The following is a 25,948-nucleotide window of genomic DNA, read 5'->3' as shown; positions in this document are numbered from 1 at the left end:
TGCTCCGCGTGACAAAGCTTACGTCAAATTAACGAGCATAGCTAAACACGAACTTTAACAATCACTTTTTCTCGTCATTCTTTGATTTAATCACTTGAGTGAAAATTTTATTTTCCAAATAAAAGGCACGGTACATTGGTTTTTGCAAATTTATATTTTTAGATTAGATCGAGCAGTGTGTTTTTTTTTTTACTAGCTGACATATAGGAAGCTATACACAAGAACATATCATATCATTTGTGAACCATATTATAATTTGAAACAACTTCATTGCACCATCAGAGAGATTCATGTCATTAATTTTAAAATTTTAAATATAATTCCAGAGGCCATTCAATGCAGATAGCTTAGTTCCAACTTCCAATATTGGCTGCAATGTCTAAATTTGCAGATAAGATTATTTTAGACTTCCGAGATCAAGTTTAAGTTTGCGCACATCTAAAAAACAAAAATTTTAAGTCTGACCCAGTCTGACATGGTTTAAAGAAAAGTGAGATCACAAAGTGCGGAACTTCTTAACAAGTTTTTAGAATTGTAATTACTGACAAAATTATCAGCAGACTGGAAGAACAAAACAGTTTTTTCACTGATGCTATGGAAGAAGTCTCAGACAGTCATTTGCAGGTTTTGCACAACTGTACACCAATCCAGTTTTGATGGAACCAAGTAAAAAGCTGGTGACTGCTTCACACCACAGGGACATTGGCATCCTACAATTAAATTTATGTTTGAGCTACTTTCATCACACATTGACATTTTCTTTACCAGAAACCCACGAATAAGCTCCAAGTTTGACTTTGCATTTGGGGCAGAGTAGTTTTCCTTGTGGCTGGTGAGAAATCAAGGGCTGCATCCAAGCCAAGGGCTCGACAAAAAGAGTTGCGTTGCAGGTTTTCCCAGTTCCTTCAGTTTCTGCTGGAAGAACTGGCTGAATGCTCCCAGAGCTCTTTTTCCTCACGCTGTTAACTCTCTTTGCTTGCCATCCAATGCTGTCAGAGGCGACATGATGTGGAAAAACGTTTGAAGCTGAAGCTATGACCCTCCTGAGAATGTGGTAATTAAAATTATATATATTAAGACTTTTTCTTCAACTTGCCTGCAGTGACGGCACCTGTAGACCAATGGCTCTGGGTGTAGTGTGGCAAGAAAAGGATCAGGCTTTACCACATCCAAACAGTCTTGGGGCAAAATTTTTGCTGAGAATATTATTTATTTGAATGAGAAACTTCAAAGCTGTTAAAATTACCTTTTCGAACTTTATCCGAAGCTATAGAGAGTCTAAAATATTTGTATTTTGTGTGCTTTGGATCGATCTGCCAACCCATTTCAGCATAAAGCCGCAACTGCGCTTCAAAGCCAGGGTTAGGTTGAACAAATCTCCTCCTCTGTAGCAATCTTAAAAAAAAATAATATTTTAAAAGAAATGAAGAAAAAGCAAAGACAAAGAATTCTCTACCTTTCCATTGCTTCGTCAAAATCGATTCCATATTTTTTCATTAAAAAAGCCAAAACTAAAGTTGCACTTCTTGAAACGCCGTAGTAACTAAATAATCAATATAATAAATGGGCAATTCTTTTAAAGCTTAATATATATTTACCAGTGTACAAGAACGACTCCAGATTCCATGGCTTGGTTAATAAACTGAACACCATCATCAAAGTGTAATATTAATGCTTCCTTTTCATTGTCTGTGACTGCAGAATAAAATTAAAATATATTATTGTACTTATATCACAATTATAATTCATTTCATCTCATTCATACCTTGAATAAATTTTGTTTTAATATATGAAATTTCTGTGACTGAACGAGGCAATGGTACTGAATCGACAGTGAGAACATGATTAACTCCATGAAGCTCAAGCATTTCCAGGTCGAGAGCTGTTGTCAAATTTCCTAAAATTGATTGGATATTAATTAGTCACATTGAAATGGACATAATAAAAATAAGATCAAAATATTCATGAGTTTACATAATAATAATAATTATTAAGATTTACCTAGCAAGAGTCCTGGTTCAATGACATCAACACTGGGCGGTCCAGCATCAAAATCGTCCCTGCTAAGTTGATCGCCACCTTTCTTCTTGGAAATTTGCTTGGCCAAGGACATTTTTGAAGCAGAACCCTCTCCATCGTCGCCCATCTTTTCACTGACGACAGCTTTTCAAATGTGTCACATAAAGGCCCCAGCATTTGGATACCTGCAGAGGTTAAATAATCTATTATTCATGAGCATTCAAGGGAATGAGTTTTTCCCATACAACATCCCACATAACCCCTTGCCCCGACTTTTGTTGACAAAAATTGAACAAAACCCTTTTTCAAAATTCCTCCACTCTCGTTGGTGCTCATTGGTTGGTACATCTGTGTTTTGCGGACAATGATCTCGAATGCGATTGGCTGAAATTATATTGCCAACCAAATAAAATAAGAAGAATGCATATTTTATCAAATATACGTCAATTAAATTTCCAAATAAAACTTCTTAACAAAATTTTAGCATATTTTAGGTTAATATTATTAACTAAATAATCGAAATCGGTTAAAATCTCTATAAAGCAATTCTAATAAATTCTTTGTCAGTTTTGCAACATTGAAACCAGTTGTCACAGGTGTAGGTCCAAAAAAAGGGGCAGGGCTAAATACGCACAGTTCCAGTTCCATTGCAATAAAAGCTCTCGTGTGAGAATTGGTGTGTGCGGTAAGTCACATTTCATTTGATTTTCCATCGTTCTCTTATCATATCTACGACTCTCTTATCTACAATGAAATCTGCTCGTAACCTTCATTCAGAATTGTGATTAAAACGCTCTTGAAGTTATTTCAAAGAGCTACCCTTTTGCTGTTTGGACAGGAATCAACACTCAACTTCATTTTTTTTTCAGAGCCAAAAATGTCTGTCAAATTGTTTAGCCGCGAAGAAGTGTCTACGAAAAATGATGCCAAAAATACCTGGCTTATTATCGACAACTCTGTGTACGACGTCACCAGTTTTTTGAACGAGGTATATAAGGAAGATTGCAAGCTATTTTAAAGTTCAATTAACTCTGCTCAGATACTGGGCTTGCGGAAACCCATTAGTCACGTTCAAGGTCGCACGACTCGCTATATTTATAAATGGGCACATTATTTTAAGAACGGCCACATTAATTAGAAAATGCTGCTTGTCTGTAACTTTTACATACTCCAAGTAATTTTTAGTAGTTTCACTCAAATTTTTAGCTTTTAAAAGTCATCATAATAAAGAAATAATATTCCCCAAATTATAATATGCTTAGCTCCAAAATTATTTTTGATTCGCAGCACCCTGGAGGAGAGGAGGTACTTTTGGAACAGGCTGGTCGGGATGGAACTGAGTCGTTTGAGGACGTTGGTCACTCTTCTGACGCTCGTGAGCTGATGAAACAGTACAAAATCGGAGAACTCGTCGAAGTAATTATTCCCCTTTTTTGTAAATAAAAATTTGAGATGACTAAAATAATCAAATTAACAGGAAGACAGGAAGCAACAGCCATCAAAAGAAAATCGCTCATGGGATTCTGAAGATGGAAGTGGCAGGTGTGTTTGCTGCTAGAAACATTTTTTCATGGGACACTATTTTTATATGCTGTAAAAAAAAATCAAAATCTATTTTCATTTTCAGCTCTTTCCGATCGTGGTTGATTCCTGTGACTTTGGGAATCATAGCGACAATCATCTATCGTTTCTTCCTCGGAAAGTAAAGCCCTGCTACCTCAACAGCCAGTTATTCTCTGATAAATGAAAAATATCTACGCTGTACTATGTCCACAATTGTGCTAAACTCAGTTTTTAGTTAATTGGCCACTTGCTGCATTTAACTTGTTAATATATCAACAACTTCCAGCACAATTGTTGTATACCTTATGTAGGCAATGTTTGTATTTTGTTCAAAACGGTGATTTTTCATTCAAAACGGTTTATTACCATTATGTCTTGTATATTTCAAAATTGGGAGTCCCAAACGGAATTAGGTTGTGATAATTTTGAAAACGAATAATATTGAAAATCAATAGCATGTTATGATGGAGCCATTCCTTGTATTTTCAAATAAATGGTAAATTTTTAAAACCACTCTTTAAATTACTCCAGCCCTGCTAATGTAAGTACAGGATTTGGGACTATCGAATTTTCGATAATCAGACAGCTTTGGACAAAAAGACTGGTTGCACAGTAACAAATCATTTGCAATCATCATATTCAAGAACTTTTATTAATTAAAGCCTAAACATACCAGATTTCAGTTAATGATGACTGTCATCAACATAACTTTTTCATTTCTGCTAATCATATTTAACACTGATTTTTTTCCTCAATGCAGCAAACACCAGCTTTAAAAATGAAATTACAACAGTGATTTTTAAAGATAATAATGGGAATGAGTTGGCATCTACAGGTGGAACAAAGCAATTCGCCTGTCCAAGAAATTCCATTATATTAATATATCAAGAGGTGCAAATGCATTTTCTCGTTACTTTTACTGTTACACTTATTAATTCGTTCATTCAACACTTCTGAGCTGCAGGATGTTGGTTTAATTCACAGCACTGAGCCATTGACAAAATCTTGAGCCCATGGTTTGGTCAATACCAGTGCCTTACTTTTCGCACAAGAAATTACGGCACAGAGCGAGCCAAGTGTTCTCCGAATGCATCGCATAGCCAGTGGAGAACATTTTCATCTCTTGAAACTCAAATAGAAGACATGTTAGATTGAGAGTAATAAAATTAAAGGAAAGAATAATTCACTGGACCCAATTTATACAGGCACAGTCAGGTGGGTGTGTACCATGCTTAATTTCTATAAGTAGCCGACTGTCCTGTGAAAACAGGGGGAGGGGGGTGAAAGTGCTGTATAGCACCTCTAGAAGTAAAAACGTTTGACCACTTTCACAGCATTGGATGTTGTTGCAAGACAGAAAATGCACATGATTTGAACAACATCCCAACAAATAACATTCACGTCCAGGAAGGTTCGGTTTTAGTTTTGATAATTATAATAGTAATATTTTCAAAAGAGATGATTCAAAGTAAGGTTATATTTGCATCGCCTTTTTGCGAAAGGATAGTTGATGCTATCAAGTTGAGAAAATAAGTTGTCTCACATCAAACAAGCAAGGTCAAAGAAACCATGGCAGCAGTCACACTAGATGAGGCGTCAGACTAAAAGTAAGAGCTGAAAATGCTCGATTTCCTGCATTTCCTTGACAAAACTTGTGAGATGCTTTTGCGTTCAAATGATTAAATTTAAGAAGTTAATGCCCCTGTGGGATAATTTCTCATTAACTGGTCGCTTCGAAATAAGTTTATGCTTTAAGATCGCTTAGCGTTTGCCATTGTTGTAGCTGAGTCGCAGTGGGGTCTTGAAGTTGAGGGCAGCCGTCTGTTGGATTTGGTAGGCTATAGGATGAATCTTGAATCCATACAACCTAGATTTTTGTTCCCTATTAATAATAAATTCGGAAAGTGGCGCATTGAAAATTCATACCTGGGCACAAATTGATTTGATGGCCGCTTGGGCCTGTACTCTGGATGCACCATGAAGAGCATGTGAGGGAAACCAGTCCCGAAATAGGCTCCATCTGTGTGGTGGTGGCGCGAGCTCTTAGGTGTGTACACATCCATGCACTTCGGACAGTAAGACTTGACCATTGCTTCCCCAGGAACATCTGACAGCCCTGTTTACGCATGTTTAAAAAACTCACTTTTAATCAATCATAAGCAAACCAATGGGCAGCATGGGCTGGCTCTCGCAGTACACTCTAGGGCAGTGGCCGAAATCGCCAGCTTGGTACTTCTCTATCATCTGTGCTATACCCCGGTTGGTGAGAATGTAGCGAGCGTGGATAAGGCCATACAGCATTTCAGCAGCCTGTTCAATAAGATCCGACTGATTTGGGTTATCATCAAGTTCGTCGTCTGTGGAAAAAAATATGTTGTAAGTCTACACGTCTGTATTCAAGCAAATTATTTTAGTGCATCAACAACTATTTCTAATTTTGTGTACCTGGCTCAAGATCTAAAATCATGTCTAGGGCCTGTCGGTAGTGTGGTACTTGCTCATTCAAACCAGTCAAGTTGAATTTGTCTTGGATGTAATCTTCATCAACCTAAAAAAAGAACAGCAAAATTAGATATATGAGCAGAATAATGATTGAAAAAAGGTTTGGATACTTTTGAAAAAAAAAATGCAGTACATGTTTACCTCACAGAAGAATTCATTGCCTCTAAGACCGCAAAACCATGAGATCCAAGAGACTTCCTCTGAGCTGCTCATTTTTCTGAAATTGATTAATGCAATCACAAGCGTTAAGAATTAACAAATATTGGTAAAATAATAAGCGAATTTCTAATTAAAACAAGAAGGTATATATCTCGCAAGGTCCTCTCTTACACAACGCCCTTGGACTTGGGATTTTCAATAAAACAAACTAGGCTTACTTTGACCGGACCCTGTTTTTTAGTCAATTGATGATCTAGCTACGAAGAGACAAAACTAACCAAGCTGAAATTTTAAGGGGATACAGGAGATTTTTAGCAAAAATTATCCGCATTTCCGCTTTACATAAGTGTGACCTTCGATAGCAAAATCCCTTATGAAATGAACTAATAATTTAGCAAAAGATCTTCAATTCGGATACAATTAAGGTATTTTTTTAAAAAGGACGTTACAGAATTTTTAATTAATAGCCTATTAACATTCCGAACTAACAATTCGGCATACAAATCACATTTACAAGGTTTACAGTAGAAACTTTGAGAGCTGTCAGTGCGTTTGTAGGCCTCAAGGAAAAGTGAAATTTTGCAAGGACTATGGGCATTCAGTGGGCTCTTATGGGCTTTACATGACTCACGAAGTTTTTAAAGAGAGACTTTTCTAACAATGAGGGTCAAAAATTTGTTAAAAAATAGAGAAAAACAGAAATTCACGAGGAGAGGCTCACCTTTTTCTAGTGTGATTAGCCACGCTTAACGATGTTCAGATGGGAATATGGCGGAAATGTAGCGGGCTTATTCAAAAATACCAAATTTGCAACCTAACAAAACTAAAATTTAAAATTCGATTTTTAAAAATTGATGTTAAAAATAAAGCATTATAAAATTTGATGTGATTTTTACATAAATTTTAATATATTTGCAAAAAAAACTATTTTGTTCGTGTACTTACTTTGCTTCTTCAGCTTCCATATTATATTAATTTTTTAAAGTGCAATGCAGACGCAGACTGCAGTGCATACACATATCCTCATAGTTTTTTTTATTTTGGCAGCACTGTCAAAGCACGATCCAAGAACACGATCCATCGTCGGCCGATCGTCGACTAGAGACAAAACAACAACAAAATGCAGAATTCGAGAGGTTGTTCGAGTGAGGAAAAAGAATAGTGCTCTGAAAATATTGGATTTTGGAGTTTCTTAAGTAGAGGGACCTGTCTCTAGAACATGCAACATGTTCAATTTACAATATTTTATAATTGTGCTAAGCGCCAGTAAACACCCTGTGACTAGTGTGACTTTTTCACTGAAGACATTTTCATAATTATTAAGGTAAAGAACACTTAATGTGTTTTCCTGTTTTGAACAAAATTTAAAAAATTTAAATGTTCTGCTTGAACCAAACACATTTTATGTAATTTTATGTATCTAAAATATTTATTCAAACCATTTCTGTTTTAGAATTAAAGAGATAATTGAGCTGGTTTAATATGGGCAGAACTCGACGGTGCATAGTGAAGACATGTCCAAACAATGACTTGACCAATGTCAGCAGCACCCTCTCTCTGCATAGGTTTCCAAATGATTCCGAACTGAGGAGAAAATGGACCACGCTTCTTGACCTTAAGTACGAAGACATCAACCCAGCCTTTCCTCATCGGTATTTGGTCTGCCAGGAGCATTTTCAAATGGAGCGGTACCACAGCACAACTTGCCAGCTGATGGACTCGTATGGTATTGCAGTTGGAAAAAATTGCAACAGGAAGTGCTATATGATCCCGTCTGGCGTCTTGCCAACCAGAAATTTGCCACCCATAGCTAAGGATTTGCTTGACAAAATCTTCGACAATCCCACCGTTGCGTTTGGCAAAAAGTTCACTGAACCCATCAAACCTCAATCATCGAACTATGTACCAGTCCCTGGACCGCAAGTGCCTCGAACACCACGACTGATTCTCCCAGCGCCAAGTTCCAATGAGATTCTTATTGAAAATGTCGTATCTTCCAGCAGAGCCCCTTCAGAACCTGACCCTCTGGACCCCAGCACCTCTATTCAACCCGAAGTCATTCGAAAGAGCGTACCCAAAAAAATCCAGGTGAAACCTGTGCATCTGGATTTAGAGAAATCTACCCCAACTAGGAAAATTCCTTTAATTTTGTGCAGAGCACCAAGATCTCTTCCTGTAGTGGTTCCAACGCCTCCTCGGCAAGCACCACCAGTTATCAGTGCTGCACCTTCAAAACCTGCTCTTTTTTCTGGAGAACCTCGCATGGTTCAAATCATAGAGGCTGAAAAGTAATTTATTGTTTATAAAAATATTAATATTTTTTTTCTTAATTAAGATTTATCTTTTTTCAGAAACAAGCCTATGCAGCTTTTCATCGAGCCCAGTAAAAAGGAAGTTCCAAAGCCAAAACTGGTCAAAAAGCCCGAGTCGCAGAATACGCAGACGCAGGTTATTATTTTGAATAAACAGCAGTTGGCCGGCGCAAAAAATGGAGCTGTCATTCGTACACCAGACAGCAAGGGGCAGACTCAGAGCGTCAAAGTGCTCAAAATTTTTAGGACAACGCCGAACTCACCAAAAATACCTTTGACTCCTGCTGCACCTCAATGTCTTGAAGTGGCTGTGCAGCAGCAAAAACCCAGCAGCACCCCACTGGTCTGTGCAGTGAAGACGATTAGTACGGTGACTTCAGTTAAGGTGAAAATATTTTTTTCCCATTACAACATATTTATAATGCTAAACTAGGAGGAGGATTTTCTTTGCGATGAAGCAAGCAATAACAAGTTAGAGATCGGGGGGATTGAAAAACTTTGTAAGCCAAATTCTCCAAATATATCTTTGACTGCTGCTGCGCCTCAGTGTCCACAAGTGACTGTGCAGCAGCTAAAACCTAGTAGCATCCCACTTGTCAGTGCAGTGAAGACCCTAAGTACAGTGACTTCAGTTAAGGTAAATTGAGATATTTTCCTTTACAACATGTTTATGATGATAAATTAGGAGGAGGATTTTATTTCTGATGAAGAAGGTAATGAAGACATAGAGAGTGAAAAATTGTGCAGATTTTGCGCAAAGGCTGGACTGGATTTAAGCGAGATTTATGAAGATGGCAAGGATCTTGCCAAGTCAATCAATGAGTGCCTCCCCTTTCAGGTAACATTTACAAATACTATGCGTCATTCGCATAATAATAAATTGGTCAGGTGTCCAAAACTGACACCCTATCTCTCTTGATTTGTGATGAATGTCGAGAGTCGGTAGACAGAATGCACAAGTTCTATCTGCAATGTAAGGATGCCAACAAAAAGCTGCGCGAGCTAAATGTGAAGCGCAAAGGATCAAAGGTACCAGAGCCTTGCTGTACATTGAAAACAACAAGAACGGTAAAGAGCAGTATTTTGGTTCTTGATAAAAATTCACTCAAGATTTCCCTGCAGTACGAGTATGTGGCGAATCTTGGTGACTTATTGAAGAAGAGAATCCTTGATGAGCCAAGTTCTGACTCGTCAAGCTCATCTTTCCCAGACCTAACTCCAATTCAGAAGAGGCCGTCCTCATCATTAGAACAGCCGTCGGCCAGGAAGCAGAGAATCATTGAAAACCCAAATATAGACCTGACAACCCCAACATACTCGGTGTACAAATTCCTCGATCCAAAGGGGCTGATGCAGCCAGTGGAGCAGTTCCCATCATACTACTGCAAGCGGTGCCCAAATGTGTTCTCTAAAAAGTCCCTGCTTTGCCGGCACTCGTGGACCCACCACTCCAGATTGATGTGCGCCCATTGCTTTGCTGAGTACGACGACAGGAAAGAATTTGAGTTCCATTGCGTTGAATATCACAAAAGGATGCCCTCTCTGGAGCATTATACTTTCAATGATTTCGGCAACAAAGTTTGCAACTTCTGCAACGAAGAGTATTCCAAATTCCACCTGCTGCGGAATCACTGCCTGCACAACCTGTGCCCTGTCCTGACGCAAAAACTTGGCCTTGAGATGGGAGTGCCTAACAAGCGCTTCAAATGTGATCTCTGTGATAGCGTAAGATTAATTTATCATATAGTTATATAATATAAAATAAAATTTTTATTAAATCTATACTCAAAATGTTGATAAATACTAATTATGCGGTTATCTATTGTCTGTTGCAGCGCTACGGAAGAAAATTCAAAATAGTGAACCACATGTGCATGCACTTTGGCATCAAGAAGTTTAAATGTAAGGTGTGCAAGAAGAGATTCGCCGCTCGAGGTCATCTCCGAAACCACATGGGTGTCCATAAAAACTTTGATGTCCAATGCGAAGAATGCGGAGCTTCGTTTAAAACCAGGACCGGCCTGAGGCAGCACAGTTTGGTTCACACTGGCCGATGGAATAACAAGTGCACCTGTTGCTCAAAAACGTTCCGCTTTGTGAAAGAAGCCAAGACTCACTTCCGACAACATTCTGCCACTGAAAGGGCCAAAGTGGACAACGTTCCATTCAAAAAGGTTGCTCCCTTCGAGTGCACCTTCTGCCAGCGACCTTACAGGCAGAAAGAATATTTTGATATACACCTCAAGTCCCACGAATCTGAAAACCAGCAGTTGTGCGACCAGTGCGGCCAAAGCTACAAGAAGAAGGCGGCCCTTCGGCAGCACATCCTCCACGTCCATGGGCCCCAAGTCGAGTTGGAGTGTAACGTCTGCGCCAAGATTTTCTTCAGCAAGAACGGTTTAAAGAACCACATGGAGTTGCACATCGGGGAATTGCTGCAGTGCAACGTGTGCGGCCAGGGACTCGTCGGCCGCACCAACCTGAGGAACCACATCAGAGCGGCTCATGGCAAGAGCAGCTACATCTGCGACTTCTGCAACAAGGGCTTCAAATTGAAAAAGAGACTCATCACCCACATCAAAATGCACACTATGAAGAGAAAACGTGGGCGTCCTCCAACGAAACACTGGATTTGATTATTCAGGTAGGAAAAATTGAATTTATGATTGAAAATGCAATTAAAATAAAATTCAAATTGAAAGATTAGGTTGTTAAAACATTTATTCATTGATTTATCAAATCAAACTGCGTTCAGTCCAGTTAATCGTTAATCACTAGTTAAAGGGCAATGTCTTTGTATCTCTGGTCCGATTGTTGTGAGCCAAGGGACGTGTGACTGCTGTAGTTGCTTCCTTGCAACGAGCCGTTGCTCATGGTCCGTTGCATTCGGAAGGAGCGCGGAAGGGTGCCGTAGTGGTGTCCGTAGGGTGGCGCTCTTACGTGCTGCTGCAGTCTCATTTGTGACTTAATCTGGCGTCTATCCAGACTTTGCGTCGATGCTTCTGGTGCTGTGTCCAAATACCCTGATAAATTACAAAAAAAATAATAATAATAATATTAAATAAAGTTTTTGATATATGTTTAAAATTTATATTTACCCGGGCACATTGGGGCTTGATTCATGGGGCTGGGAAAGTAGCCCCAAACATTATTGTTCTGAATCTGCATTTCAAAAAGAGACCGTGCTCTCTGCAGAACTACGTTGTTTGGGCTTTGGCGCATGAACATTGAAGCGTTAAATTCATTACTTGAGAGGCCAGCCACTAAAATAAATAATAAATAAGTAAAAAAAATTCATGAAAATAAAATCAAAAAAGTTACCTTTACCTCTTGACATTGTTTTTTCATAGCAGCTTATGAAATGTAAATTGCTAGGAATGCTAGAAGGGTGAGGCCTGCTCTGCTCCTGCAAGGATACGCCAGCATTGGCCAAATTTGTGGTGCTGGCTCTAAAAAAATTATTAAGTTTATTTTGAAAAAGATTAAAAAGACGCTGCTAACCTTCGGGAATTAGTTCCAATACTCTGAATGGCGGCCAGGGGCACCTTGTTCACCTGCTCACTAGAAGCGTGAATAAATCCAGGGTTGCTGTGCCCGCTTTTTGCAGGAACACCTGCTTGGTCTGTGGCCTTCCTTATCGCTGCCTCTTGCTGAATAAATTATATAATTTTAATTGAACTTCATTACCATGTTTAAATTAATAAAATTGCTAAGAAGCTAAATAAAGCTATGATTCAATCAAATTTTTATATAATTTTTTAAGTTCTTTTTTTGTGTCTCTAATTGTAATTTCTCTTAATTTTATTTTTTTACTAGTATTATAATTGAACAAACCATGTTTAGAATTTGTAAACGTCTGATTATAATTTTTTCCTCGGTCCATATTGCGTATTGAGAAGCAGTACACGCAACGCTGACAATCTGAATCAAAATAAAATAAATAAATCGTTAAAATAAATTAATTTCTCTTACATTGAAAGACGCTCTAATGACCCAAAACAAAAACTCGGTCGTTCCCTCTGGCGTTTCTATTTTCTGAAAATAAGATTAGTTATCATTAACCTCTCTTTTAATTCAGTTGACATTACTGAAACAAAGAAACGTACCCAGTGATTAAAGCTCATAAAAAGTGCCAACGCAGCCTCTGGAATAAGCCAAGTGCCCACAGAGGCAGCCCATACCAGCAGCCACTGCGTCTGCTTCTGAAATTAAATTTAATCATCTTTGAAGCAAAACTGGTTTTCAACAGAATGGAGTTACTACTATTGCTCTTGAACAGCATAAAATAAAAAATTTATAATTGAAAATAGCAACGTGTGGTTTAGTTAAATCGGCGCGGTTTCAACTTACAAGGGCGATTCCCACAATCAGGAGTCCGGATAAAACTATGGTAACAAAGTGGCCGAAGCATAATAAATAAGCACCTGCAGGAACTTCGCCTGAAATCAAGATGAGAGGCCAGTTTAGTTGTTTTAGCAAAAGGAAACAATCAAACGGGTAAATAGAGCGTGCCCCTTGAGCAAATCACTTTCTTTAATAATATGACACTCACTTCACTGACTGGCACACACAAAAAACCTCAATTTGCGCTCAAGTGAAAAAGACTGAGAAAATAAGTGGGCTTACTTTTATCTTGGATCATCCACCAGATTTCTAAAACAATGGCGATAACGTAGGCGACCTGAAACACACATTTCCCTGCAATTAGATGGTAAAATAAGGCGCCAAAATTACGCGCTAATTATGGGAACATTTTTAATTTCCGAGAGCTGGTATAGTGACTTTTTAAATATAAAAACTAGATCTTTTTCCCTTTATTTTTTCAACAAAAGAGAGATGGCGACCCTTCGCATTTGAATAGAAGGCAAACGTTTGTCCGATTTGGCATTACAGGCAAGAGAAAAAAAATTAGAAAGTGTAAACAGGGGATTAAATGCCTTTTGACCACTCGGTGACAACAAGTGTTGCTCGGTGATGTCATCTTTTGAGGAATCAGCTTCTTTTAAACGCGCTTCTCACAAAAGCTGGAGGAGGAAAATAATCGCAAATTAACTTCTGCATGGTATTGCGGATAGAATTGATTTGACATGCATTTTAAGCATAGGAAATCTTTTTCAAAAGAAATTTAACGTTAAATTTGTTTAGAAAAACTAAAACGGAAACTGGAATACACTTAACAAAATGCAAACACAACACAAATTCACACTAAAAAAAATAAAATTAAAATAAAAACACACTCACATTAACAAATTAACAACATTGCAAATCTTTTAAATTTGGTTCCGAAATTACAATTAGGATTTGATTAAAATTAGACGATTTTTCATAAAGAAACAAATTATGTACCATCGCCATCATCACTCGGCACCGTTTACTTTTTCATGCATGTGAAATAAAATGGTCATAAATTTAATAAGCACATATTTTAATGCCGACATGGTTATAAAAAGGGTATGAATGAGCAAGTTCAGAATCCAATAATGAATAGTGAAAGTTTTTGAGTGTGCGAGCGCGGAGTAGGTTAATTTTTTTTTATCTGCCTCCTCATGTCTGACTGGCGGCGTATATTTTGTCATGTTGAATGTGTGAAAACACGGTAGGTTTTGAATAGGTTTGATGTGAGATGAGATCGAGCAATAATATTATGCAATATTGCAATTATTATTTCACAAGATGAATGTCGCATCTCTTTGGTAGAAATTTAATGAAAGGTTTAATTTGATTAAAGAAATTAATCGCGCAGTTGTAATTTTAGTAATCGTATTATTTTGTTTTATTTCCCTATATTTCTGGCGATGATGAGAAATTTAAACTGGAAAATCTTGATTCTACCATAGAAGATAAATCTTAAAATTTTGAATGATTTTGAGAAAAAAATAACACAAAACTGCCCTGATAATTTATTCTTAGTAGAATAACTAAGTCATAAACTTCCTAAAAATTATTTAGCAAAATAAAATTTTTAATCTATTTGTAAAACTTTGCCAAAAATATGGGTTTTTTTTTATTGAAATAATTTTGAAATATATTCGAAGAGCCACTCGAATAAAAGTCGCGCGGGCAGCGCTCAAGGAAAACAGCACCATACTGGCAATCACTTAACATTATACTAAAGAGCGGCTCTCATAATAGCGCTAAAAATAATAATATAGAGAAGGAATTCGTGACTCACAAGGGCGTATATGCCTGCGACGGAGGTGGCCACGAGTAAACTGCAGCAGCTACAGAAATCCTTAAGGGCCATAACTGCACATGGCCAGGGCGGAATTTGCAGAGTAGTGTCCGAGTGGTCGGTCGATTTCGTTCCAGCGACACATGTCACCAGCGCGCGCGACTCTTTTCACTCTCTCAATTGGCAAGAGGTTCGACTGCTGCAACGCAGGTAAAAGAAAGGTGTGTCTCGCCTGCTTCTTGCCTCATTTCGTCCGCCGCTGCGAGTGTGTGGAGGTGAAATTCATCTGACTGAGCTGGGCATCGAGATCCTTGCACGCCGCCACCACTCCAATATTATTATACGCCGTCTACCTGCAGCGCGCTCGCCATAGCTCGCCCGCGATGGAAAACCTGTCTCGCCGCCGCACAATAATAACTTCTTTGATGTTTTAACGACAAACCAATAAGTGGATGGCTATTCACTTTCAGTTTTTAAATGAAACAGAGTTGCAGCGAATATAGCGAGAAATTTATTAAATAAATATTCAATGAAATGAACAATATAAAATCTTAAAAGAAGAAAATAATTATTGTTTGATATAGCATAATTTAAATTTAATATCTAGTAAGAACTTTATAGGATTATATTAAATTATAGTAATTGTTCGATCAGCCATGTAAGAAAAATGACAAAAAGTTAGCAGAGCATGGTTTCGATCCACGGACCTCTGGGTTATGGGCCCAGCACGCTTCCACTGCGCCACTCTGCTCTATAAAAGAGACGCGAAATATTGGAACTATAAAGCTAAGCACATGCCATTGCTACCAACTTCATTCAACCTAATGTATTGTATAGATAGGAGGACATGAAGGATATCAGTAAAATGAAACATTTTATATTATTTAAATAAAAAAAATTTATATGAAATACATTAAAATAGACTAATTTACAAGTTAAATCTATCTGAAATTATTATTTTTCTTGATCAAATACTTTTTTGGTTAACAAATCCTGAACGATGACCTGCTGATCAAATTAACAGCTCCTTCATTTTGCAAGGCGCTCAATGCATCCTCGAGCATTTCCGTGGTAATCATCTAAAACAAAAAGGTTATACGAAACTAAAACAGAGAGCACGTAACTCATTACCAAGTCAGCCTTTTCACGCAATTCTGTGAGGCACCGTTTGAAGTTGAGAGTGGTTCCCTTGGACTGGTTCTCGATGAGGTTTTTCAGCTCTTTCATGAGTTTCTCTCTGTGCTTCCTGCTGGCTGAGCTCATGCCTGTCGTCAGAATACTAACGTCAATTCGGCCAGAAAGAGGGTCAGTTGCGGACTGTTTCAGGGCTTCTCGGTGCAACCTTTGGTTCATGTCAATCAGATTATGTGATGGTTTATTAGTTTCACATCAATTTACCTCCAAGCCTCTTCAGCATCAACAAGTTCAACATGCTGACTGAACCTCATTTTGGCATGTGCTTCCGCAAGGCGAACGAGGGACTCGAGTTGCCGAGGGAAAGCAGAAATTTGTCCGCGGGCACTTCCAGCCTGTCTCATAGTGATGTACATCTCGATCAGTCTGTTGCTCGCCTCTTCAGTTAATTTTGGTCGGATGTGCTCTCTGGCGTAAGCAATGTAGTCCCTCATCAGGAGCATATTCTGAAGTGAGTCCAAGTTGAATTATCTTAATAAAAAATCAGGATCCACTAATTACCATGAACTCCTGCTCGTCTTCTTCAGGGGTGCTCTGGTACATTCCAACCAAATGCTTTGCAAGGCGCCTGTCGTACAGCTCGTCTTGCGGGTCCAGCAGCAGGAAGATCAAATCAAATCTGAAATAATAAATATTATCTTCTTCATTATTTAAACTGTATGAATGAATTACCTGGACAACAGAGTATGTGGCAGGTTGATATTGTCGATGATGGTTTTGTTCTTGCTCCACTGCGATTCCAGAGGGTTTGCAGCAGCCAGAATGGATGTTCTGGCATTCAGCTGGCAAATAATTCCAGCTTTGGTGATACTCAGGGTTTGCTGCTCCATCACCTCGTGTAGCATGCTTCGAGTCGACTCATTCATTTTGTCAAACTCGTCAATGCAGCAAATACCATTGTCTGCCAAAACCAAGGCGCCTCTGCACAAGAAAATATGTTAAAAATTTAAATTTTATTCTTCAACTCATGTTTACGTTTGCAAAACAAGCTGCCGAGTTTCTGGGTCTCTGGTGACATAAGCGGAAAGACCAACAGCGGAAGATCCTTTGCCAGAGGTAAACTGACTCCTTGGCACCAAATGGAACACATACTGCAAGAGCTGAGACTTGCTTGTGCCAGGATCACCACAAAGCAAAATATGAATGTCTGACCTGTTAATGATTTAAAATTAATATTTCATCTAGTTTAATAAATCAGAATTAATTTTACCTGAAATTACATCTGCCTTGAGTGTTGAAATCCTTTTTGGTGCCGCCGAATAGTTGCAAAAGAATTCCCTTCTTGATGTCCTCATTTTCGTAAATATTGGGAGCCAAGGCATGAGCCATGCGCTCATAGATATCATCCTTTTGAGAAAGCTCCCTGAGCTGAGCAATTCGTTCGTCAGAGAACTGGTGATCTTTGCTATTTAATAAATTAAGTTTTTAGCACAAAAGCACCTATTAAAAAAGTGAATTAAAAACCCTACCCTTCGACATTCTCATAGAGCCTCTTAGTGCTCGACTTCCGGAAATGAACAACGTCAATGTGAGTCCTGTAAACTGAACGCACATTCCGCATGTGCGGATTAATGACGGACGGAATAGCTCTGTAGATGCCGGTTACAGTGACACGGTCACCAGGCTGGACCTGATCAACAAGGTCGTTGTGACAGTAGAGCAGGACTGTTTGCGGTGTCTGAGCAGCAGGCATATCATCTATTAATAAAAAAATTTAGCACCTGATAAAAATAAGCATTATTTATTCATTAGTACCAGGTGACTCTTGGAGCTTGACCAGCTGCTTGTCACAAAAGTGCGAGCGGTTGTGCACTAGAGTGAAGCAGTGATTGGTGTTGCAGTTAGCGCAGAGGGTGGGTTCGGCGATACGGCCACGGTCAACTTCGACCTCAGTGGTGCTTCCGCACACAATACATTTGAAGAATGCCTCGCGCATTTCAGGAATGATGTCTGAAGTTCTGATGACCATACCGCAAAGAGTGATGAGCTGATCGATGTCTAAAAATACGCGAAGACTGTGAAATTTGCTATTTAATAGTTGATGGTGGGCTTACCCTCAGGGTTCAGATTCCTCATGCTCACTGTCACGTCAGAGTTAAAGGGTCGGATCTGAATCTGGTGCTCCAAAACTGCTACCGGATGTTTTTCAAAGAAAAGCTCGTTGATGGCCATGTCCAGAATAGGAATTACTTCTTGAGGGTACCGAACAAGCTGGGCATACAACCTGGGGCTGTGTTGTTTCAGGTGTTCGCAGTTGACATTAAAATAGGGGTCTTCCAGGGCAAGCACCTTTAGAGTGAAAAAATTTATTTCAATTAATCTTGAGGGTTGACAGAAATTTACCTCCTTGAGCTTTTGCATGTAAATGGGTTCATTGACGTCAGTAATGGCCAAATTGGCCTCGTCAGGCTCAAGGTTTGGATCAACAAAGTTTTCGATGAAGCGGCGGAATGTCTTTTTGCATTCATTGACGTCTACGTCAGTGCCCCAGATGACCATCTTGGGGCCCGCTTGGCTGTCAGCTTGGCTTGATCCTTCAGGTCTAGTAGGCTGATTTAGAAATTTGGTTATAATTAATATGCTATCATAATTTTTCCTTGCATAAATTCAAAATTACCTGATCAGACGGGATTGCAATCTGACGTAAAGTCCTTTCAGAGCCAATGTCCGCCCTCACTCGGACAGGGGTGTCCTGAATGCCTGTTCTAGGAGTTCTCAATGATCCAAGGGAGCTAGGCGTTCCGTAGTTCAAAGGTGAACTCAGGTCAATTTCACTCAGACCTAAAGTTTTAATTAAAAGTTTTTTATGCAACAAAAATAAATTTCTCGTACATAATATGAACGTTAAATTTTTCAAATTTGTCTTGCTTACCCATATGTTCCGCACCCGCAGCAAGAGGGCTGGTGACAGGGTTATTAGGTTGCTGCTGGCTTCCCACAGCCGGAGAATCAAACTCCGAAGACTCGGCGATGGTGCCCATGCCTTCTGGCCGCGCATTCTTTCCTCTCGCCCCAACACGTAGCGGAGTGGTTGCTGGAGACTTCTGAGGGGTTGCTCGTCGCTTTCCTGGTGTTCCGCTCTCTATGAATACATATGATTTTAATAAGAATTTTACGATTATATACATAGGATTAAATAGACGGTGGTCATTTAAAAATTAAATGTCCTCAAGAGAAAGCGGCTCATTACCAGATCCTTGGCCATTCTCCCGGCTTGGCGTGTTTGCTTGCGATCGAGTCGTCCTTTTGGACGGAGTTCTCGAAGGAGCAGGGCTGGACATGTCTTCAGAAGAAGTTTGAACTGAAGTTTCAGATTATGCGTGAAAACTTTTGCTGAAATTTTAATGCCACTCGAAAAGACAGAGAACAGAGAAAAGCGAATAAATGCCCTCAATGCCCTGCTGTTGGCGGGAGATCGAGGTTTTTGGCGGGCAGCATTACCAACATAAGATTTTACAGTTTAATATTATTATTCAATTTATTTATCGGTATTAATCTTTAAAATATAAATTCAATAAAGAGATAATTAAGTTGAAATTTATATCTTGCATACTTTCAATTAAAATTACTATGAATTAAATAATTTCCATTTGTATTTTACATTTAGATTGCTAGAAAATTTCTTACGTTGGTTCTAATGTAAAATAAAAAAAATCCATCTGCAAAAGTTCATTGCGTCATGCGTCGCCATGTTTATTTTGTTAAAGCCCGCCGGATGCTCAAATTCTATAGTTATTTAGTTGTATTTTTAAATTTCGTGCTTCAACCAATGGAAGACTTTTAAATCCTGACATAAAATTATAATCCACTGGCTGACTTTGGAGTTGGATTGGTTGGTTGAGAGTTCCGATTAACGAAACGAAAACAGTTAAAGTAAACAGACACACAAGACCAACGAAACGCGCACGTGTGTGGGAAAGCCGGAAATTTTGTTTCATTCAGAAAATTAACACGGACTGAGATCTGATTTTTACTAATTAAATTAAATATTAAGTATGTCTATTTGAATCTATTTGAACTAATCTTTAAGGGCGTTTTTGTGTTGCAGAGAATCTATAGGAAACAAATTATTTCATCTGTTGTAAACATGTTGTCCGAAATGAATACGAGTGAAATCTTCAAACTCTCCGAGGACTTCATAGAGAGCAGGAAAAACTCAAATAATTTGTCAACAATCGTCGATCTTTTGAGCACGCAAGAGGGAAAATTACTGAACTGCTGCATTCTTAGTCTTCAGACCATGTTCACCCACTCTTTGCTTGAGACAAAATCCATCGTGACGAGTAAGAGATGAAAGTTTTAAATATAGAATTTATTTCCCAATAAAAAATATATGTAAAAAAATCAAATATGATGTAAAGGGAAAAGAACATTTTAAACTAAAAAACTAAATTTATAATTTTCTAATTGTGATTGTGAAATTTAAGCTGAAGCAGGTGGAAAGTACAGAGAGTGGATTTTAAAAAATTATGAAGAAGCAATGCCCATCCTTCTGACAATAATCAAGTCTATCAAGCACCCCTATTCTGTCCGAGAGCAAGCTATGGTCACTTACGTGAATCTGCTGAAAATAGAAACCCTTCATGTGAACAAGCCACAAAATGATGCATTTTGTCTTCCAAAATTGAAATATTATGTAAATGTGAATCAAGTGTAAGATAATTATTTTCAACTTAAAAATATTTTTTCCTTTCAGAATTTGTTGAAAGTGTTAGTAGCAAGCAAAAAGACAAAAGCAGTGAAAAACAAAGTCCAAACAAAACTTATCAGCCGATTCTCTGAATTTACGGCAATGCCTGATGTGGCCCTGCAGACTTGGGTCTCGTGTGTTACATTAACCAAATGTGACAAAAAGCTTCCAGACGAAGGCAAAATGAGGAATATTCTACACCTGCTGGATAAAACGGTACCTTTTTGCGTAAAAATATTTCTAAATAACACTAATCGTCATGTTTCGTAGATGATTCCAAAAGGAATGTCTAAGGAAGAAAATTCTGAAGAGCCGTTTGTGAGCAAAAAAGGTATCCAATTGTCCTTTTTTTTATACTTTGTTATGCATAAAGGAATTTTTATTTTCTAGTTCATGACTTGCCCAGAAAGGCTGTTGGTAAAAAGTTGACTCGTGCTGTTGACGGGGTGTGGGAGAACATGAAAAAGTGGCACCACAATGAAGGCACCATGCATGAGACCTTACTGTTGTTAATTGAGAAAATGATGGACTCCATGTCAAAACCAAAATTGCTTACAGACTTTTTCATGGCATCTCTCGATTATGGTATGGTTTTTTTTCATTGAAACTTCAATCGTTATTTTTGAATTCTAACAGGCGGTGCTCTCAGTCTGTTGTCTCTCCAAGGAGTTTTCAATTTGATCCAAAAGCACAACATGTAAATCATCACCATTGTGGTCATTTTTATTTTGAAAAATTATTTTTTTCAGCGAGTACCCTGACATTTACTCAAAGCTCTACTCCCTTTTCACACCCGAAATGCTGCGAACTAGATACAAACAGCGTCTCTTCTACTTGTCTGATCTGTTTCTAACTTCAACGTGAGGATTTCTCTTAATTTAAGAAATAAAAAATTTAGCTCTCGATTTGTTTAGGCACATTCCCGAAGCATTGGTGGCTGCGTTTGCAAAACGACTTGGTCGCCTTTCCTTGACAGCTTCCGCAACTGACATCCTCATAATGATCCCTTTTATAGGAAACCTGCTAATCAGGCATAAAGGAATTCAGAAAATGATTCACAGCATAGAGGGGGGATATGGTATTTAAATAAATCATTTTCATAATAAGATTCAAGGAATCTTCGTTTAGTGGAGGTTGACCCATTTGTGGAAAGTGAGACGGACCCTTGCAAGAGCAGAGCCATTGAGTCTTGCTTTTGGGAGCTTAAAAGCCTGCAGAGCCATTTGGTTCCTCCTGTGGCCATCGCTGCAAGGTTTATTGACGAAAAATTGCCCACTGTCGAATGGGACTTGGCTGACGTTCTTGAAATCAAATACGGCGACGTAAGAGATGAACGATTAAGTTGGTTTGTTATAATTCATGACAAAAAATTTTCCTGTAGGTTTTTGAGAAGGAAATGAACAAGAAGGCCAAGGAGATAACCCTCAACTTCATACCTCCAACAAGTGAAGTTCTTGAAAAGTTGAAAAGAAACTTTTAGACAATAATTTTTCAAGAAATGGAGCAGAGGTTTTTGGAGTCTGAATTTTTTTACGTGTTTGCAAAGTGGTAAAAAATATACAAAATTGTGGATTTCAAATACTTAATTTTTTAATGAGAGATGATAGAAGAATTAGACCATGTTTGAAAAATTATCTTCAAGGGAAAAATTATTTGCAAACTAAATTTGATCAAAATTATTCTAAACTATTTTTATTTTATAATGTAATATAATTACGCTCAAAAAAAGTTAACTTGATTGAACAGACCAGACACTGACCAGTAGGCAGTAGATGGCGTTGCTGGCATATGTTATCATGTTGTTAATAGTTGGCAAGTCCGTGTTGGCAGAGTGGCAGTATCTGTGGGCAGTATACACGACAGTGAAAAACCCCTTTTTTACTTTGTACGAAAAATGTTTTGATTTTTAAATTTCTAGTTTTCTACTTGAATATAATCTTGTATAAATGGCTGACGTTGAGGTCAACGTGTCTGGAGAGATGGAGGTTCCTCCCGAGGGAGCGGTCAGCCAGCCGCTCTCATTTAAAAGGTAAACATAAACAATCTGCTCAGCCCTCTGAAATCGAAACATGCTGATTATCTGTCTTGATTTACAGCATAATGCAACTTCCAAACAAGCTGACTGTTCCTGCTGCTACAGAGTGGGTGTACCAGAGGAGACAGAACGTCCGACCGTGGACAACTTTTTGCAGCACATCAAGATTTAAAACTCCAGCCAGTGTTCCTCGTTTGACTCGGCGCCTTGTTAAAAATATTGAATACTTCCAGAGCAATTATCTATTTGTCTTCATTGGCCTTGTCATTTTTTGTTTGTGAGTTAAATTAATTATTTCTTATAATTTAATAAAGTTCATTTTCTGCATCAGACTTACGTCACCTCTGCTCCTTATTGCTGTGGCAGCATCTTTAGGCGCTTGCTATGTTTTGGCCCTGAAACACGCAGAGAGGAAGCTTGTGATAATGGGGAAAGAACTCTCGCTTGCTCAGCAGTACATGATGGTCTGCATTTGCTCGATTCCTGTATTTATCTGGGCTGGCGCACAAGCTGCCGTTTTCTGGGTCATAGGTAAAAAACATAAATTTTGTAGTTTTATTATTTTTAAATTAAATTTTACATTTCTTTTATCTTTAGGAGCGTCTGTTTTTACAATTTCACTACATGCCGCATTTTACAACATTGAAGCTTTGCTATCACCAGAAGAAGAATTTGACCTTGTCATGCAGCAAGTGTGAATTGTGAATTACTTGTAAATTTTTACACATTTTTGTAATATTATTTTTGTAACCCAGAAAGGGAATGAAAATCTGTTAATTTTAATTGATATTTATTAAAAAGTGAATTTATCTTCAAGCTTTCTAGCATTTTAGTGCTAAAAAGAACGCTGTTTATAATTTTATTTTAAACCAAAAGCATTCTTCACAAATTAAAAAAAAAAATTAAATAATACTGTTTCCTAAAATTATTATTATGAACTAAGTTAATGGAGTTAATAAATCTTAAACAAAAATTGGTTCAACGGTGAATTTAATGCACATTAATTATTTTTGATAATTCCGTGGGCCTTTTGGTGCGATTTGTACTAGAACTATGTACCAAGAAGAAGTTTCTTCTGGCAACTGTACTTTGCTGTGAGGGGGGGCGTTGCCGGTTGCTGTTGTTTTTCAGTTCAGTTCAGACGGCATGTCGGCAAGCCTGATGTAATTTCTACGCCTTGCAGGGCATCAAGTAAAAATTATTGGATTTTTTTGAAACTTTCATCTCAAGTCAGTGCTTTATTTTTTTTTATTCTTTCGCAAACTAATTCTCTTTTTTTGCAGGTGCTGCAAAATGCTTTCGTCCGGCCTACGAATCCTGCAGCGGTGTTATCCGCTACACTCAGCCTCTAAACTCAGCTCTTCCCTTTTGAGTAGATTGTCAAAATGCCCCGTCCAGTTGAGTTTGAATTCGCCACTTGAACGATCGCGTGTTACCAAGAGGTTTTTTGGCAGTACAGCGACCCAATCGGAACCGGCTCAAAACGCAGCTGAAACCCAATTTGAAGAGGATGTTGAAGAGCAAAAAGGAACAATAAAAGTCATTAGCTACACTCCGACGGAAATCTATGAAAATAATAGCTTACTACAAGAAATCACCGGCGGCGACCAGGACAAGGAAAAGACCCTGCGAATTTTATGTCTGGAGTACGACATACTGCGGCAAGAGGGTTGTGACGTTCCGACCAGTATAAGTGTCGAGAACTGGCAGACCCTGCTGGATATGCAGTCGATCCATGGACGCAAGAAATTTCTCCGGTTTCTGTTTATTAAAGAGATAAGAAAGTCGCTGGAAAAAGATAAGAAACAGCAGAGAAGGGAAAAGCGCTTGGCTCTTCAGGAGGAAAACGTGGTGGAGGAGGACGACGGACACATCAAGTACGGACTTGGCAATAACGCACTTTTCCACAGAATTTATGAATCAACGATCACAGAGTACGACAACTACCGCCTCATCAGGGCAATGGAACTGCAGGAGCAGAAAATCTTCATCGACTGCGGATTCGACAGCAGTATGTCGCCGGCCGAAAAAGGCAATCTTGCAAACCAGCTCCAATTTGCGTTTGCCTGCAACCGTGTGCACAGCGAGCCCTTCGACTTGCACCTCTGCAACGTTCAAAAAGACTCAAGCGCCATCAGAAAGATGATGAGGGCTATCCCAATGCTCTTGGACACGTCCTTTCCATGCAATGTCACAGAAAAGAGCTACCTGGACATCGTGCCCAAGGAGAGCATTGTCTACTTGACCCCGCACTGCAGAGAGGTCATGCGGGACTTTGACCATGATGCAAACTACATAATTGGTGGAATCGTGGACAAGTCGAATCAGGAGCCGCTGACCCTGGCCAAGGCCAAGCGGGAGGGACTTCGAATGGCGAAGTTTCCCCTCGACGAGTACATGCACTGGGGAGCCGGTGGGTCAAAGTTTTTAACTCTGGACCAAGTGTTAAAAATTATGTTGGACATGAGAAAGACTGGCGATTGGAATTACGCGTTGAGACACGTGCCGAGGAGGAAGCTCAAGACAAACGAGGAGGTTTTGAATTCAATGAGTGCTTTTAAGAGAAGAAAAAATCCATTTGAAAATTGGGAGGGCCGGGCGCCGCGAAATCGATTTGTGCTTCATGAAGAGTAAATGTTTTTTTTAATTAGTGTTCGAAAGTAATAAAGGAGATGAAAACATGCATAATTATTTTTTTTTAAACTTATTTGATGGCAAAATAAATGGCTCACTTAATTGGACTAAATCACATGAGCAAAATCGCTAATGAAATCGCCTGCATCATTTTTTTTAGATTGCGTACGATCGTTCTGCTCAATCTCGAAAATGAAATTTCAAAATTTTGGTAATTGAGATATCCTTGACGTTATGAAGTGCTTAACATTTGTTTCACTTTTTGCATTCCTCAAGCCTGCAATTTGTTAAAATCATATTTTTTTTTATCAAAATCATTATGATCGCACACAATTATACTACCACACTACTTTGTTACCAGTTGAGTGAGGTCACAAACTTCGAGGTCGCTCAAACCTAGCAGAAATTGAAACTGGACATATCTCAAAGAGCGATGTAGAGCAGAGATAACTTATGAGATTTGATTCTTACCATGATGCATGAAAGTGGTTAAAAAATATTTTACTTAAATTGCTGTGCTAATGTTGGATTTAGTTTGATAGTTAAATTGATTTATCTTTAATTTAATGTAGAGGTTATGGCACAAAATATATCTAAAATAAAACATGGCATCCTAGATTCTGCCAAAATTATAAGGCCCATAAAACTTATCCCATGGTTGAAGTTCA

General features: G+C 38.5%; 9 protein-coding genes and 1 non-coding gene across 17 annotated transcripts; 5 read left to right on the top strand and 5 right to left on the bottom strand.

The window, feature by feature from the left end:
* Positions 1 to 141: 141 nt before the first annotated feature.
* Positions 142 to 2,624, bottom strand: LOC132193545 (dual specificity protein phosphatase MPK-4). 4 transcript variants are annotated; one of them, XM_059614308.1, is made up of 9 exons: positions 2,319 to 2,624; positions 2,002 to 2,204; positions 1,766 to 1,897; positions 1,599 to 1,695; positions 1,457 to 1,543; positions 1,247 to 1,395; positions 1,097 to 1,196; positions 766 to 1,043; positions 142 to 710 (listed from the first exon to the last, which is right to left on the bottom strand). In XM_059614308.1, the coding sequence occupies exons 2-9, from the start codon at positions 2,144 to 2,146 to the stop codon at positions 607 to 609; spliced, it is 1,092 nt and encodes a 363-aa protein (XP_059470291.1). In that variant the 5' UTR covers positions 2,147 to 2,204; positions 2,319 to 2,624; the 3' UTR covers positions 142 to 606. The 4 variants fall into 4 exon arrangements, with proteins under 4 accessions (XP_059470291.1, XP_059470282.1, XP_059470273.1 ...); XM_059614299.1 differs by having other exon boundaries at positions 2,002 to 2,222; positions 2,265 to 2,623; XM_059614290.1 differs by having other exon boundaries at positions 2,265 to 2,621.
* LOC132193604 (cytochrome b5) lies at positions 2,600 to 4,092 on the top strand. Its single transcript, XM_059614375.1, has 5 exons — positions 2,600 to 2,704; positions 2,889 to 3,007; positions 3,307 to 3,435; positions 3,497 to 3,561; positions 3,647 to 4,092. The coding sequence occupies exons 2-5, from the start codon at positions 2,897 to 2,899 to the stop codon at positions 3,723 to 3,725; spliced, it is 384 nt and encodes a 127-aa protein (XP_059470358.1). The 5' UTR covers positions 2,600 to 2,704; positions 2,889 to 2,896; the 3' UTR covers positions 3,726 to 4,092.
* A 119-nt stretch (positions 4,093 to 4,211) lies between these two features.
* LOC132193574 (casein kinase II subunit beta) lies at positions 4,212 to 7,043 on the bottom strand. The gene is made up of 6 exons (XM_059614332.1): positions 6,965 to 7,043; positions 6,226 to 6,301; positions 6,028 to 6,130; positions 5,748 to 5,939; positions 5,509 to 5,698; positions 4,212 to 5,449 (listed from the first exon to the last, which is right to left on the bottom strand). Exons 2-6 carry the CDS (start codon positions 6,295 to 6,297, stop codon positions 5,344 to 5,346), a joined length of 663 nt encoding a protein of 220 aa, XP_059470315.1. The 5' UTR covers positions 6,298 to 6,301; positions 6,965 to 7,043; the 3' UTR covers positions 4,212 to 5,343.
* A 247-nt stretch (positions 7,044 to 7,290) lies between these two features.
* LOC132193480 (zinc finger protein 12-like) lies at positions 7,291 to 11,814 on the top strand. Its single transcript, XM_059614189.1, has 8 exons — positions 7,291 to 7,567; positions 7,697 to 8,531; positions 8,595 to 8,940; positions 8,989 to 9,192; positions 9,241 to 9,393; positions 9,444 to 9,623; positions 9,678 to 10,280; positions 10,391 to 11,814. The coding sequence occupies exons 2-8, from the start codon at positions 7,726 to 7,728 to the stop codon at positions 11,189 to 11,191; spliced, it is 3,093 nt and encodes a 1,030-aa protein (XP_059470172.1). The 5' UTR covers positions 7,291 to 7,567; positions 7,697 to 7,725; the 3' UTR covers positions 11,192 to 11,814.
* LOC132193531 (uncharacterized) lies at positions 11,240 to 15,013 on the bottom strand. 2 transcript variants are annotated; one of them, XM_059614261.1, is made up of 10 exons: positions 14,728 to 15,013; positions 13,182 to 13,236; positions 12,906 to 12,994; positions 12,662 to 12,757; positions 12,528 to 12,590; positions 12,390 to 12,476; positions 12,057 to 12,205; positions 11,877 to 12,004; positions 11,654 to 11,818; positions 11,240 to 11,578 (listed from the first exon to the last, which is right to left on the bottom strand). In XM_059614261.1, exons 1-10 carry the CDS (start codon positions 14,797 to 14,799, stop codon positions 11,334 to 11,336), a joined length of 1,149 nt encoding a protein of 382 aa, XP_059470244.1. In that variant the 5' UTR covers positions 14,800 to 15,013; the 3' UTR covers positions 11,240 to 11,333. The 2 variants fall into 2 exon arrangements, with proteins under 2 accessions (XP_059470244.1, XP_059470252.1); XM_059614269.1 differs by having other exon boundaries at positions 11,883 to 12,004.
* Positions 15,014 to 15,406: 393 nt separating this feature from the next.
* On the bottom strand, positions 15,407 to 15,478 carry Trnam-cau (transfer RNA methionine (anticodon CAU)). Its single transcript has one exon. It is a non-coding gene; the product is annotated as a tRNA-Met (tRNA).
* Positions 15,479 to 15,593: 115 nt separating this feature from the next.
* Positions 15,594 to 19,364, bottom strand: LOC132193488 (DNA replication licensing factor MCM4). The gene is made up of 14 exons (XM_059614202.1): positions 19,112 to 19,364; positions 18,794 to 19,003; positions 18,539 to 18,702; positions 18,265 to 18,471; positions 17,976 to 18,210; positions 17,677 to 17,919; positions 17,391 to 17,619; positions 17,132 to 17,326; positions 16,897 to 17,073; positions 16,594 to 16,842; positions 16,423 to 16,540; positions 16,126 to 16,367; positions 15,859 to 16,069; positions 15,594 to 15,806 (listed from the first exon to the last, which is right to left on the bottom strand). The coding sequence occupies exons 1-14, from the start codon at positions 19,200 to 19,202 to the stop codon at positions 15,711 to 15,713; spliced, it is 2,667 nt and encodes an 888-aa protein (XP_059470185.1). The 5' UTR covers positions 19,203 to 19,364; the 3' UTR covers positions 15,594 to 15,710.
* A 279-nt stretch (positions 19,365 to 19,643) lies between these two features.
* Positions 19,644 to 22,470, top strand: LOC132193498 (nucleolar complex protein 4 homolog B). 3 transcript variants are annotated; one of them, XR_009441461.1, is made up of 12 exons: positions 19,762 to 19,914; positions 19,970 to 20,204; positions 20,349 to 20,557; positions 20,618 to 20,827; positions 20,882 to 20,942; positions 21,002 to 21,196; positions 21,248 to 21,308; positions 21,361 to 21,471; positions 21,526 to 21,689; positions 21,740 to 21,933; positions 21,993 to 22,159; positions 22,358 to 22,470. XR_009441461.1 is itself a non-coding variant. In XM_059614225.1 (11 exons), exons 2-11 carry the CDS (start codon positions 20,009 to 20,011, stop codon positions 22,089 to 22,091), a joined length of 1,500 nt encoding a protein of 499 aa, XP_059470208.1. In that variant the 5' UTR covers positions 19,644 to 19,753; positions 19,970 to 20,008; the 3' UTR covers positions 22,092 to 22,240. The 3 variants fall into 3 exon arrangements, 2 of the variants coding, with proteins under 2 accessions (XP_059470208.1, XP_059470197.1); XM_059614225.1 differs by lacking the exons at positions 19,762 to 19,914; positions 22,358 to 22,470 and adding an exon at positions 19,644 to 19,753 and having other exon boundaries at positions 21,993 to 22,240; XM_059614214.1 differs by lacking the exon at positions 22,358 to 22,470 and having other exon boundaries at positions 21,993 to 22,240.
* LOC132193581 (prenylated Rab acceptor protein 1) lies at positions 22,360 to 23,463 on the top strand. Of its 2 annotated transcripts, XM_059614343.1 has the most exons (5): positions 22,360 to 22,473; positions 22,530 to 22,640; positions 22,708 to 22,923; positions 22,978 to 23,177; positions 23,244 to 23,463. In XM_059614343.1, the coding sequence occupies exons 2-5, from the start codon at positions 22,558 to 22,560 to the stop codon at positions 23,342 to 23,344; spliced, it is 600 nt and encodes a 199-aa protein (XP_059470326.1). In that variant the 5' UTR covers positions 22,360 to 22,473; positions 22,530 to 22,557; the 3' UTR covers positions 23,345 to 23,463. The 2 variants fall into 2 exon arrangements, with proteins under 2 accessions (XP_059470326.1, XP_059470333.1); XM_059614350.1 differs by having other exon boundaries at positions 22,409 to 22,640.
* A 282-nt stretch (positions 23,464 to 23,745) lies between these two features.
* On the top strand, positions 23,746 to 25,329 carry LOC132193516 (mitochondrial ribonuclease P protein 1 homolog). The gene is made up of 2 exons (XM_059614237.1): positions 23,746 to 23,875; positions 23,930 to 25,329. The coding sequence occupies exon 2, from the start codon at positions 23,940 to 23,942 to the stop codon at positions 25,278 to 25,280; it is 1,341 nt and encodes a 446-aa protein (XP_059470220.1). The 5' UTR covers positions 23,746 to 23,875; positions 23,930 to 23,939; the 3' UTR covers positions 25,281 to 25,329.
* The last annotated feature ends 619 nt before the right edge of the window (positions 25,330 to 25,948 follow it).

Source organism: Neocloeon triangulifer, unplaced genomic scaffold (assembly GCF_031216515.1).
Source record: "Neocloeon triangulifer isolate White Clay Creek 2 clone unplaced genomic scaffold, ASM3121651v1 ptg000001l, whole genome shotgun sequence".
NCBI lineage: Eukaryota > Metazoa > Arthropoda > Insecta > Ephemeroptera > Baetidae > Neocloeon > Neocloeon triangulifer.
This window is presented reverse-complemented; position numbering and strand designations above follow the sequence as displayed.

Bases quoted from the DNA above. Each gene is read 5' to 3' on its own strand.
- LOC132193480 (XM_059614189.1), top strand. From the start codon at position 7,726: ATGGGCAGAACTCGACGGTGCATAGTGAAGACATGTCCAAACAATGAC. The intron at 8,941-8,988 runs GTGAAAATATTT...ATGCTAAACTAG, and splicing joins GTACGGTGACTTCAGTTAAG to GAGGAGGATTTTCTTTGCGA. The intron at 9,193-9,240 runs GTAAATTGAGAT...ATGATAAATTAG, and splicing joins GTACAGTGACTTCAGTTAAG to GAGGAGGATTTTATTTCTGA.
- LOC132193604 (XM_059614375.1), top strand. From the start codon at position 2,897: ATGTCTGTCAAATTGTTTAGCCGCGAAGAAGTGTCTACGAAAAATGAT. The intron at 3,436-3,496 runs GTAATTATTCCC...TCAAATTAACAG, and splicing joins AAATCGGAGAACTCGTCGAA to GAAGACAGGAAGCAACAGCC. The intron at 3,562-3,646 runs GTGTGTTTGCTG...TTTCATTTTCAG, and splicing joins TCTGAAGATGGAAGTGGCAG to CTCTTTCCGATCGTGGTTGA.
- LOC132193581 (XM_059614343.1), top strand. From the start codon at position 22,558: ATGGCTGACGTTGAGGTCAACGTGTCTGGAGAGATGGAGGTTCCTCCC. The intron at 22,641-22,707 runs GTAAACATAAAC...CTTGATTTACAG, and splicing joins CAGCCGCTCTCATTTAAAAG to CATAATGCAACTTCCAAACA. The intron at 22,924-22,977 runs GTGAGTTAAATT...TTTCTGCATCAG, and splicing joins GGCCTTGTCATTTTTTGTTT to ACTTACGTCACCTCTGCTCC.
- LOC132193574 (XM_059614332.1), bottom strand. From the start codon at position 6,297: ATGAGCAGCTCAGAGGAAGTCTCTTGGATCTCATGGTTTTGCGGTCTT. The intron at 5,940-6,027 runs GTACACAAAATT...TTTTTTCCACAG, and splicing joins GATTTTAGATCTTGAGCCAG to ACGACGAACTTGATGATAAC. The intron at 5,699-5,747 runs GTTTGCTTATGA...ATGCGTAAACAG, and splicing joins CCAGCCCATGCTGCCCATTG to GGCTGTCAGATGTTCCTGGG.
- LOC132193545 (XM_059614308.1), bottom strand. From the start codon at position 2,146: ATGGGCGACGATGGAGAGGGTTCTGCTTCAAAAATGTCCTTGGCCAAG. The intron at 1,696-1,765 runs GTATGAATGAGA...TTTATTCTGCAG, and splicing joins TAAAACAAAATTTATTCAAG to TCACAGACAATGAAAAGGAA. The intron at 711-765 runs GTAAAGAAAATG...ATTTAATTGTAG, and splicing joins AGCTTATTCGTGGGTTTCTG to GATGCCAATGTCCCTGTGGT.
- LOC132193531 (XM_059614261.1), bottom strand. From the start codon at position 14,799: ATGGCCCTTAAGGATTTCTGTAGCTGCTGCAGTTTACTCGTGGCCACC. The intron at 12,758-12,905 runs GTAAGTTGAAAC...ATTTAATTTCAG, and splicing joins TGATTGTGGGAATCGCCCTT to AAGCAGACGCAGTGGCTGCT. The intron at 12,477-12,527 runs GTAAGAGAAATT...ATTTTGATTCAG, and splicing joins TCATTAGAGCGTCTTTCAAT to ATTGTCAGCGTTGCGTGTAC.
- LOC132193498 (XM_059614225.1), top strand. From the start codon at position 20,009: ATGTTGTCCGAAATGAATACGAGTGAAATCTTCAAACTCTCCGAGGAC. The intron at 20,205-20,348 runs GTAAGAGATGAA...GTGAAATTTAAG, and splicing joins GACAAAATCCATCGTGACGA to CTGAAGCAGGTGGAAAGTAC. The intron at 21,472-21,525 runs GTGAGGATTTCT...CGATTTGTTTAG, and splicing joins GATCTGTTTCTAACTTCAAC to GCACATTCCCGAAGCATTGG.
- LOC132193488 (XM_059614202.1), bottom strand. From the start codon at position 19,202: ATGTCCAGCCCTGCTCCTTCGAGAACTCCGTCCAAAAGGACGACTCGA. The intron at 17,920-17,975 runs GTAAGCCCACCA...GCGTATTTTTAG, and splicing joins GAGGAATCTGAACCCTGAGG to ACATCGATCAGCTCATCACT. The intron at 16,070-16,125 runs GTAAATTGATGT...CATGAACCAAAG, and splicing joins GATGCTGAAGAGGCTTGGAG to GTTGCACCGAGAAGCCCTGA.
- LOC132193516 (XM_059614237.1), top strand. From the start codon at position 23,940: ATGCTTTCGTCCGGCCTACGAATCCTGCAGCGGTGTTATCCGCTACAC.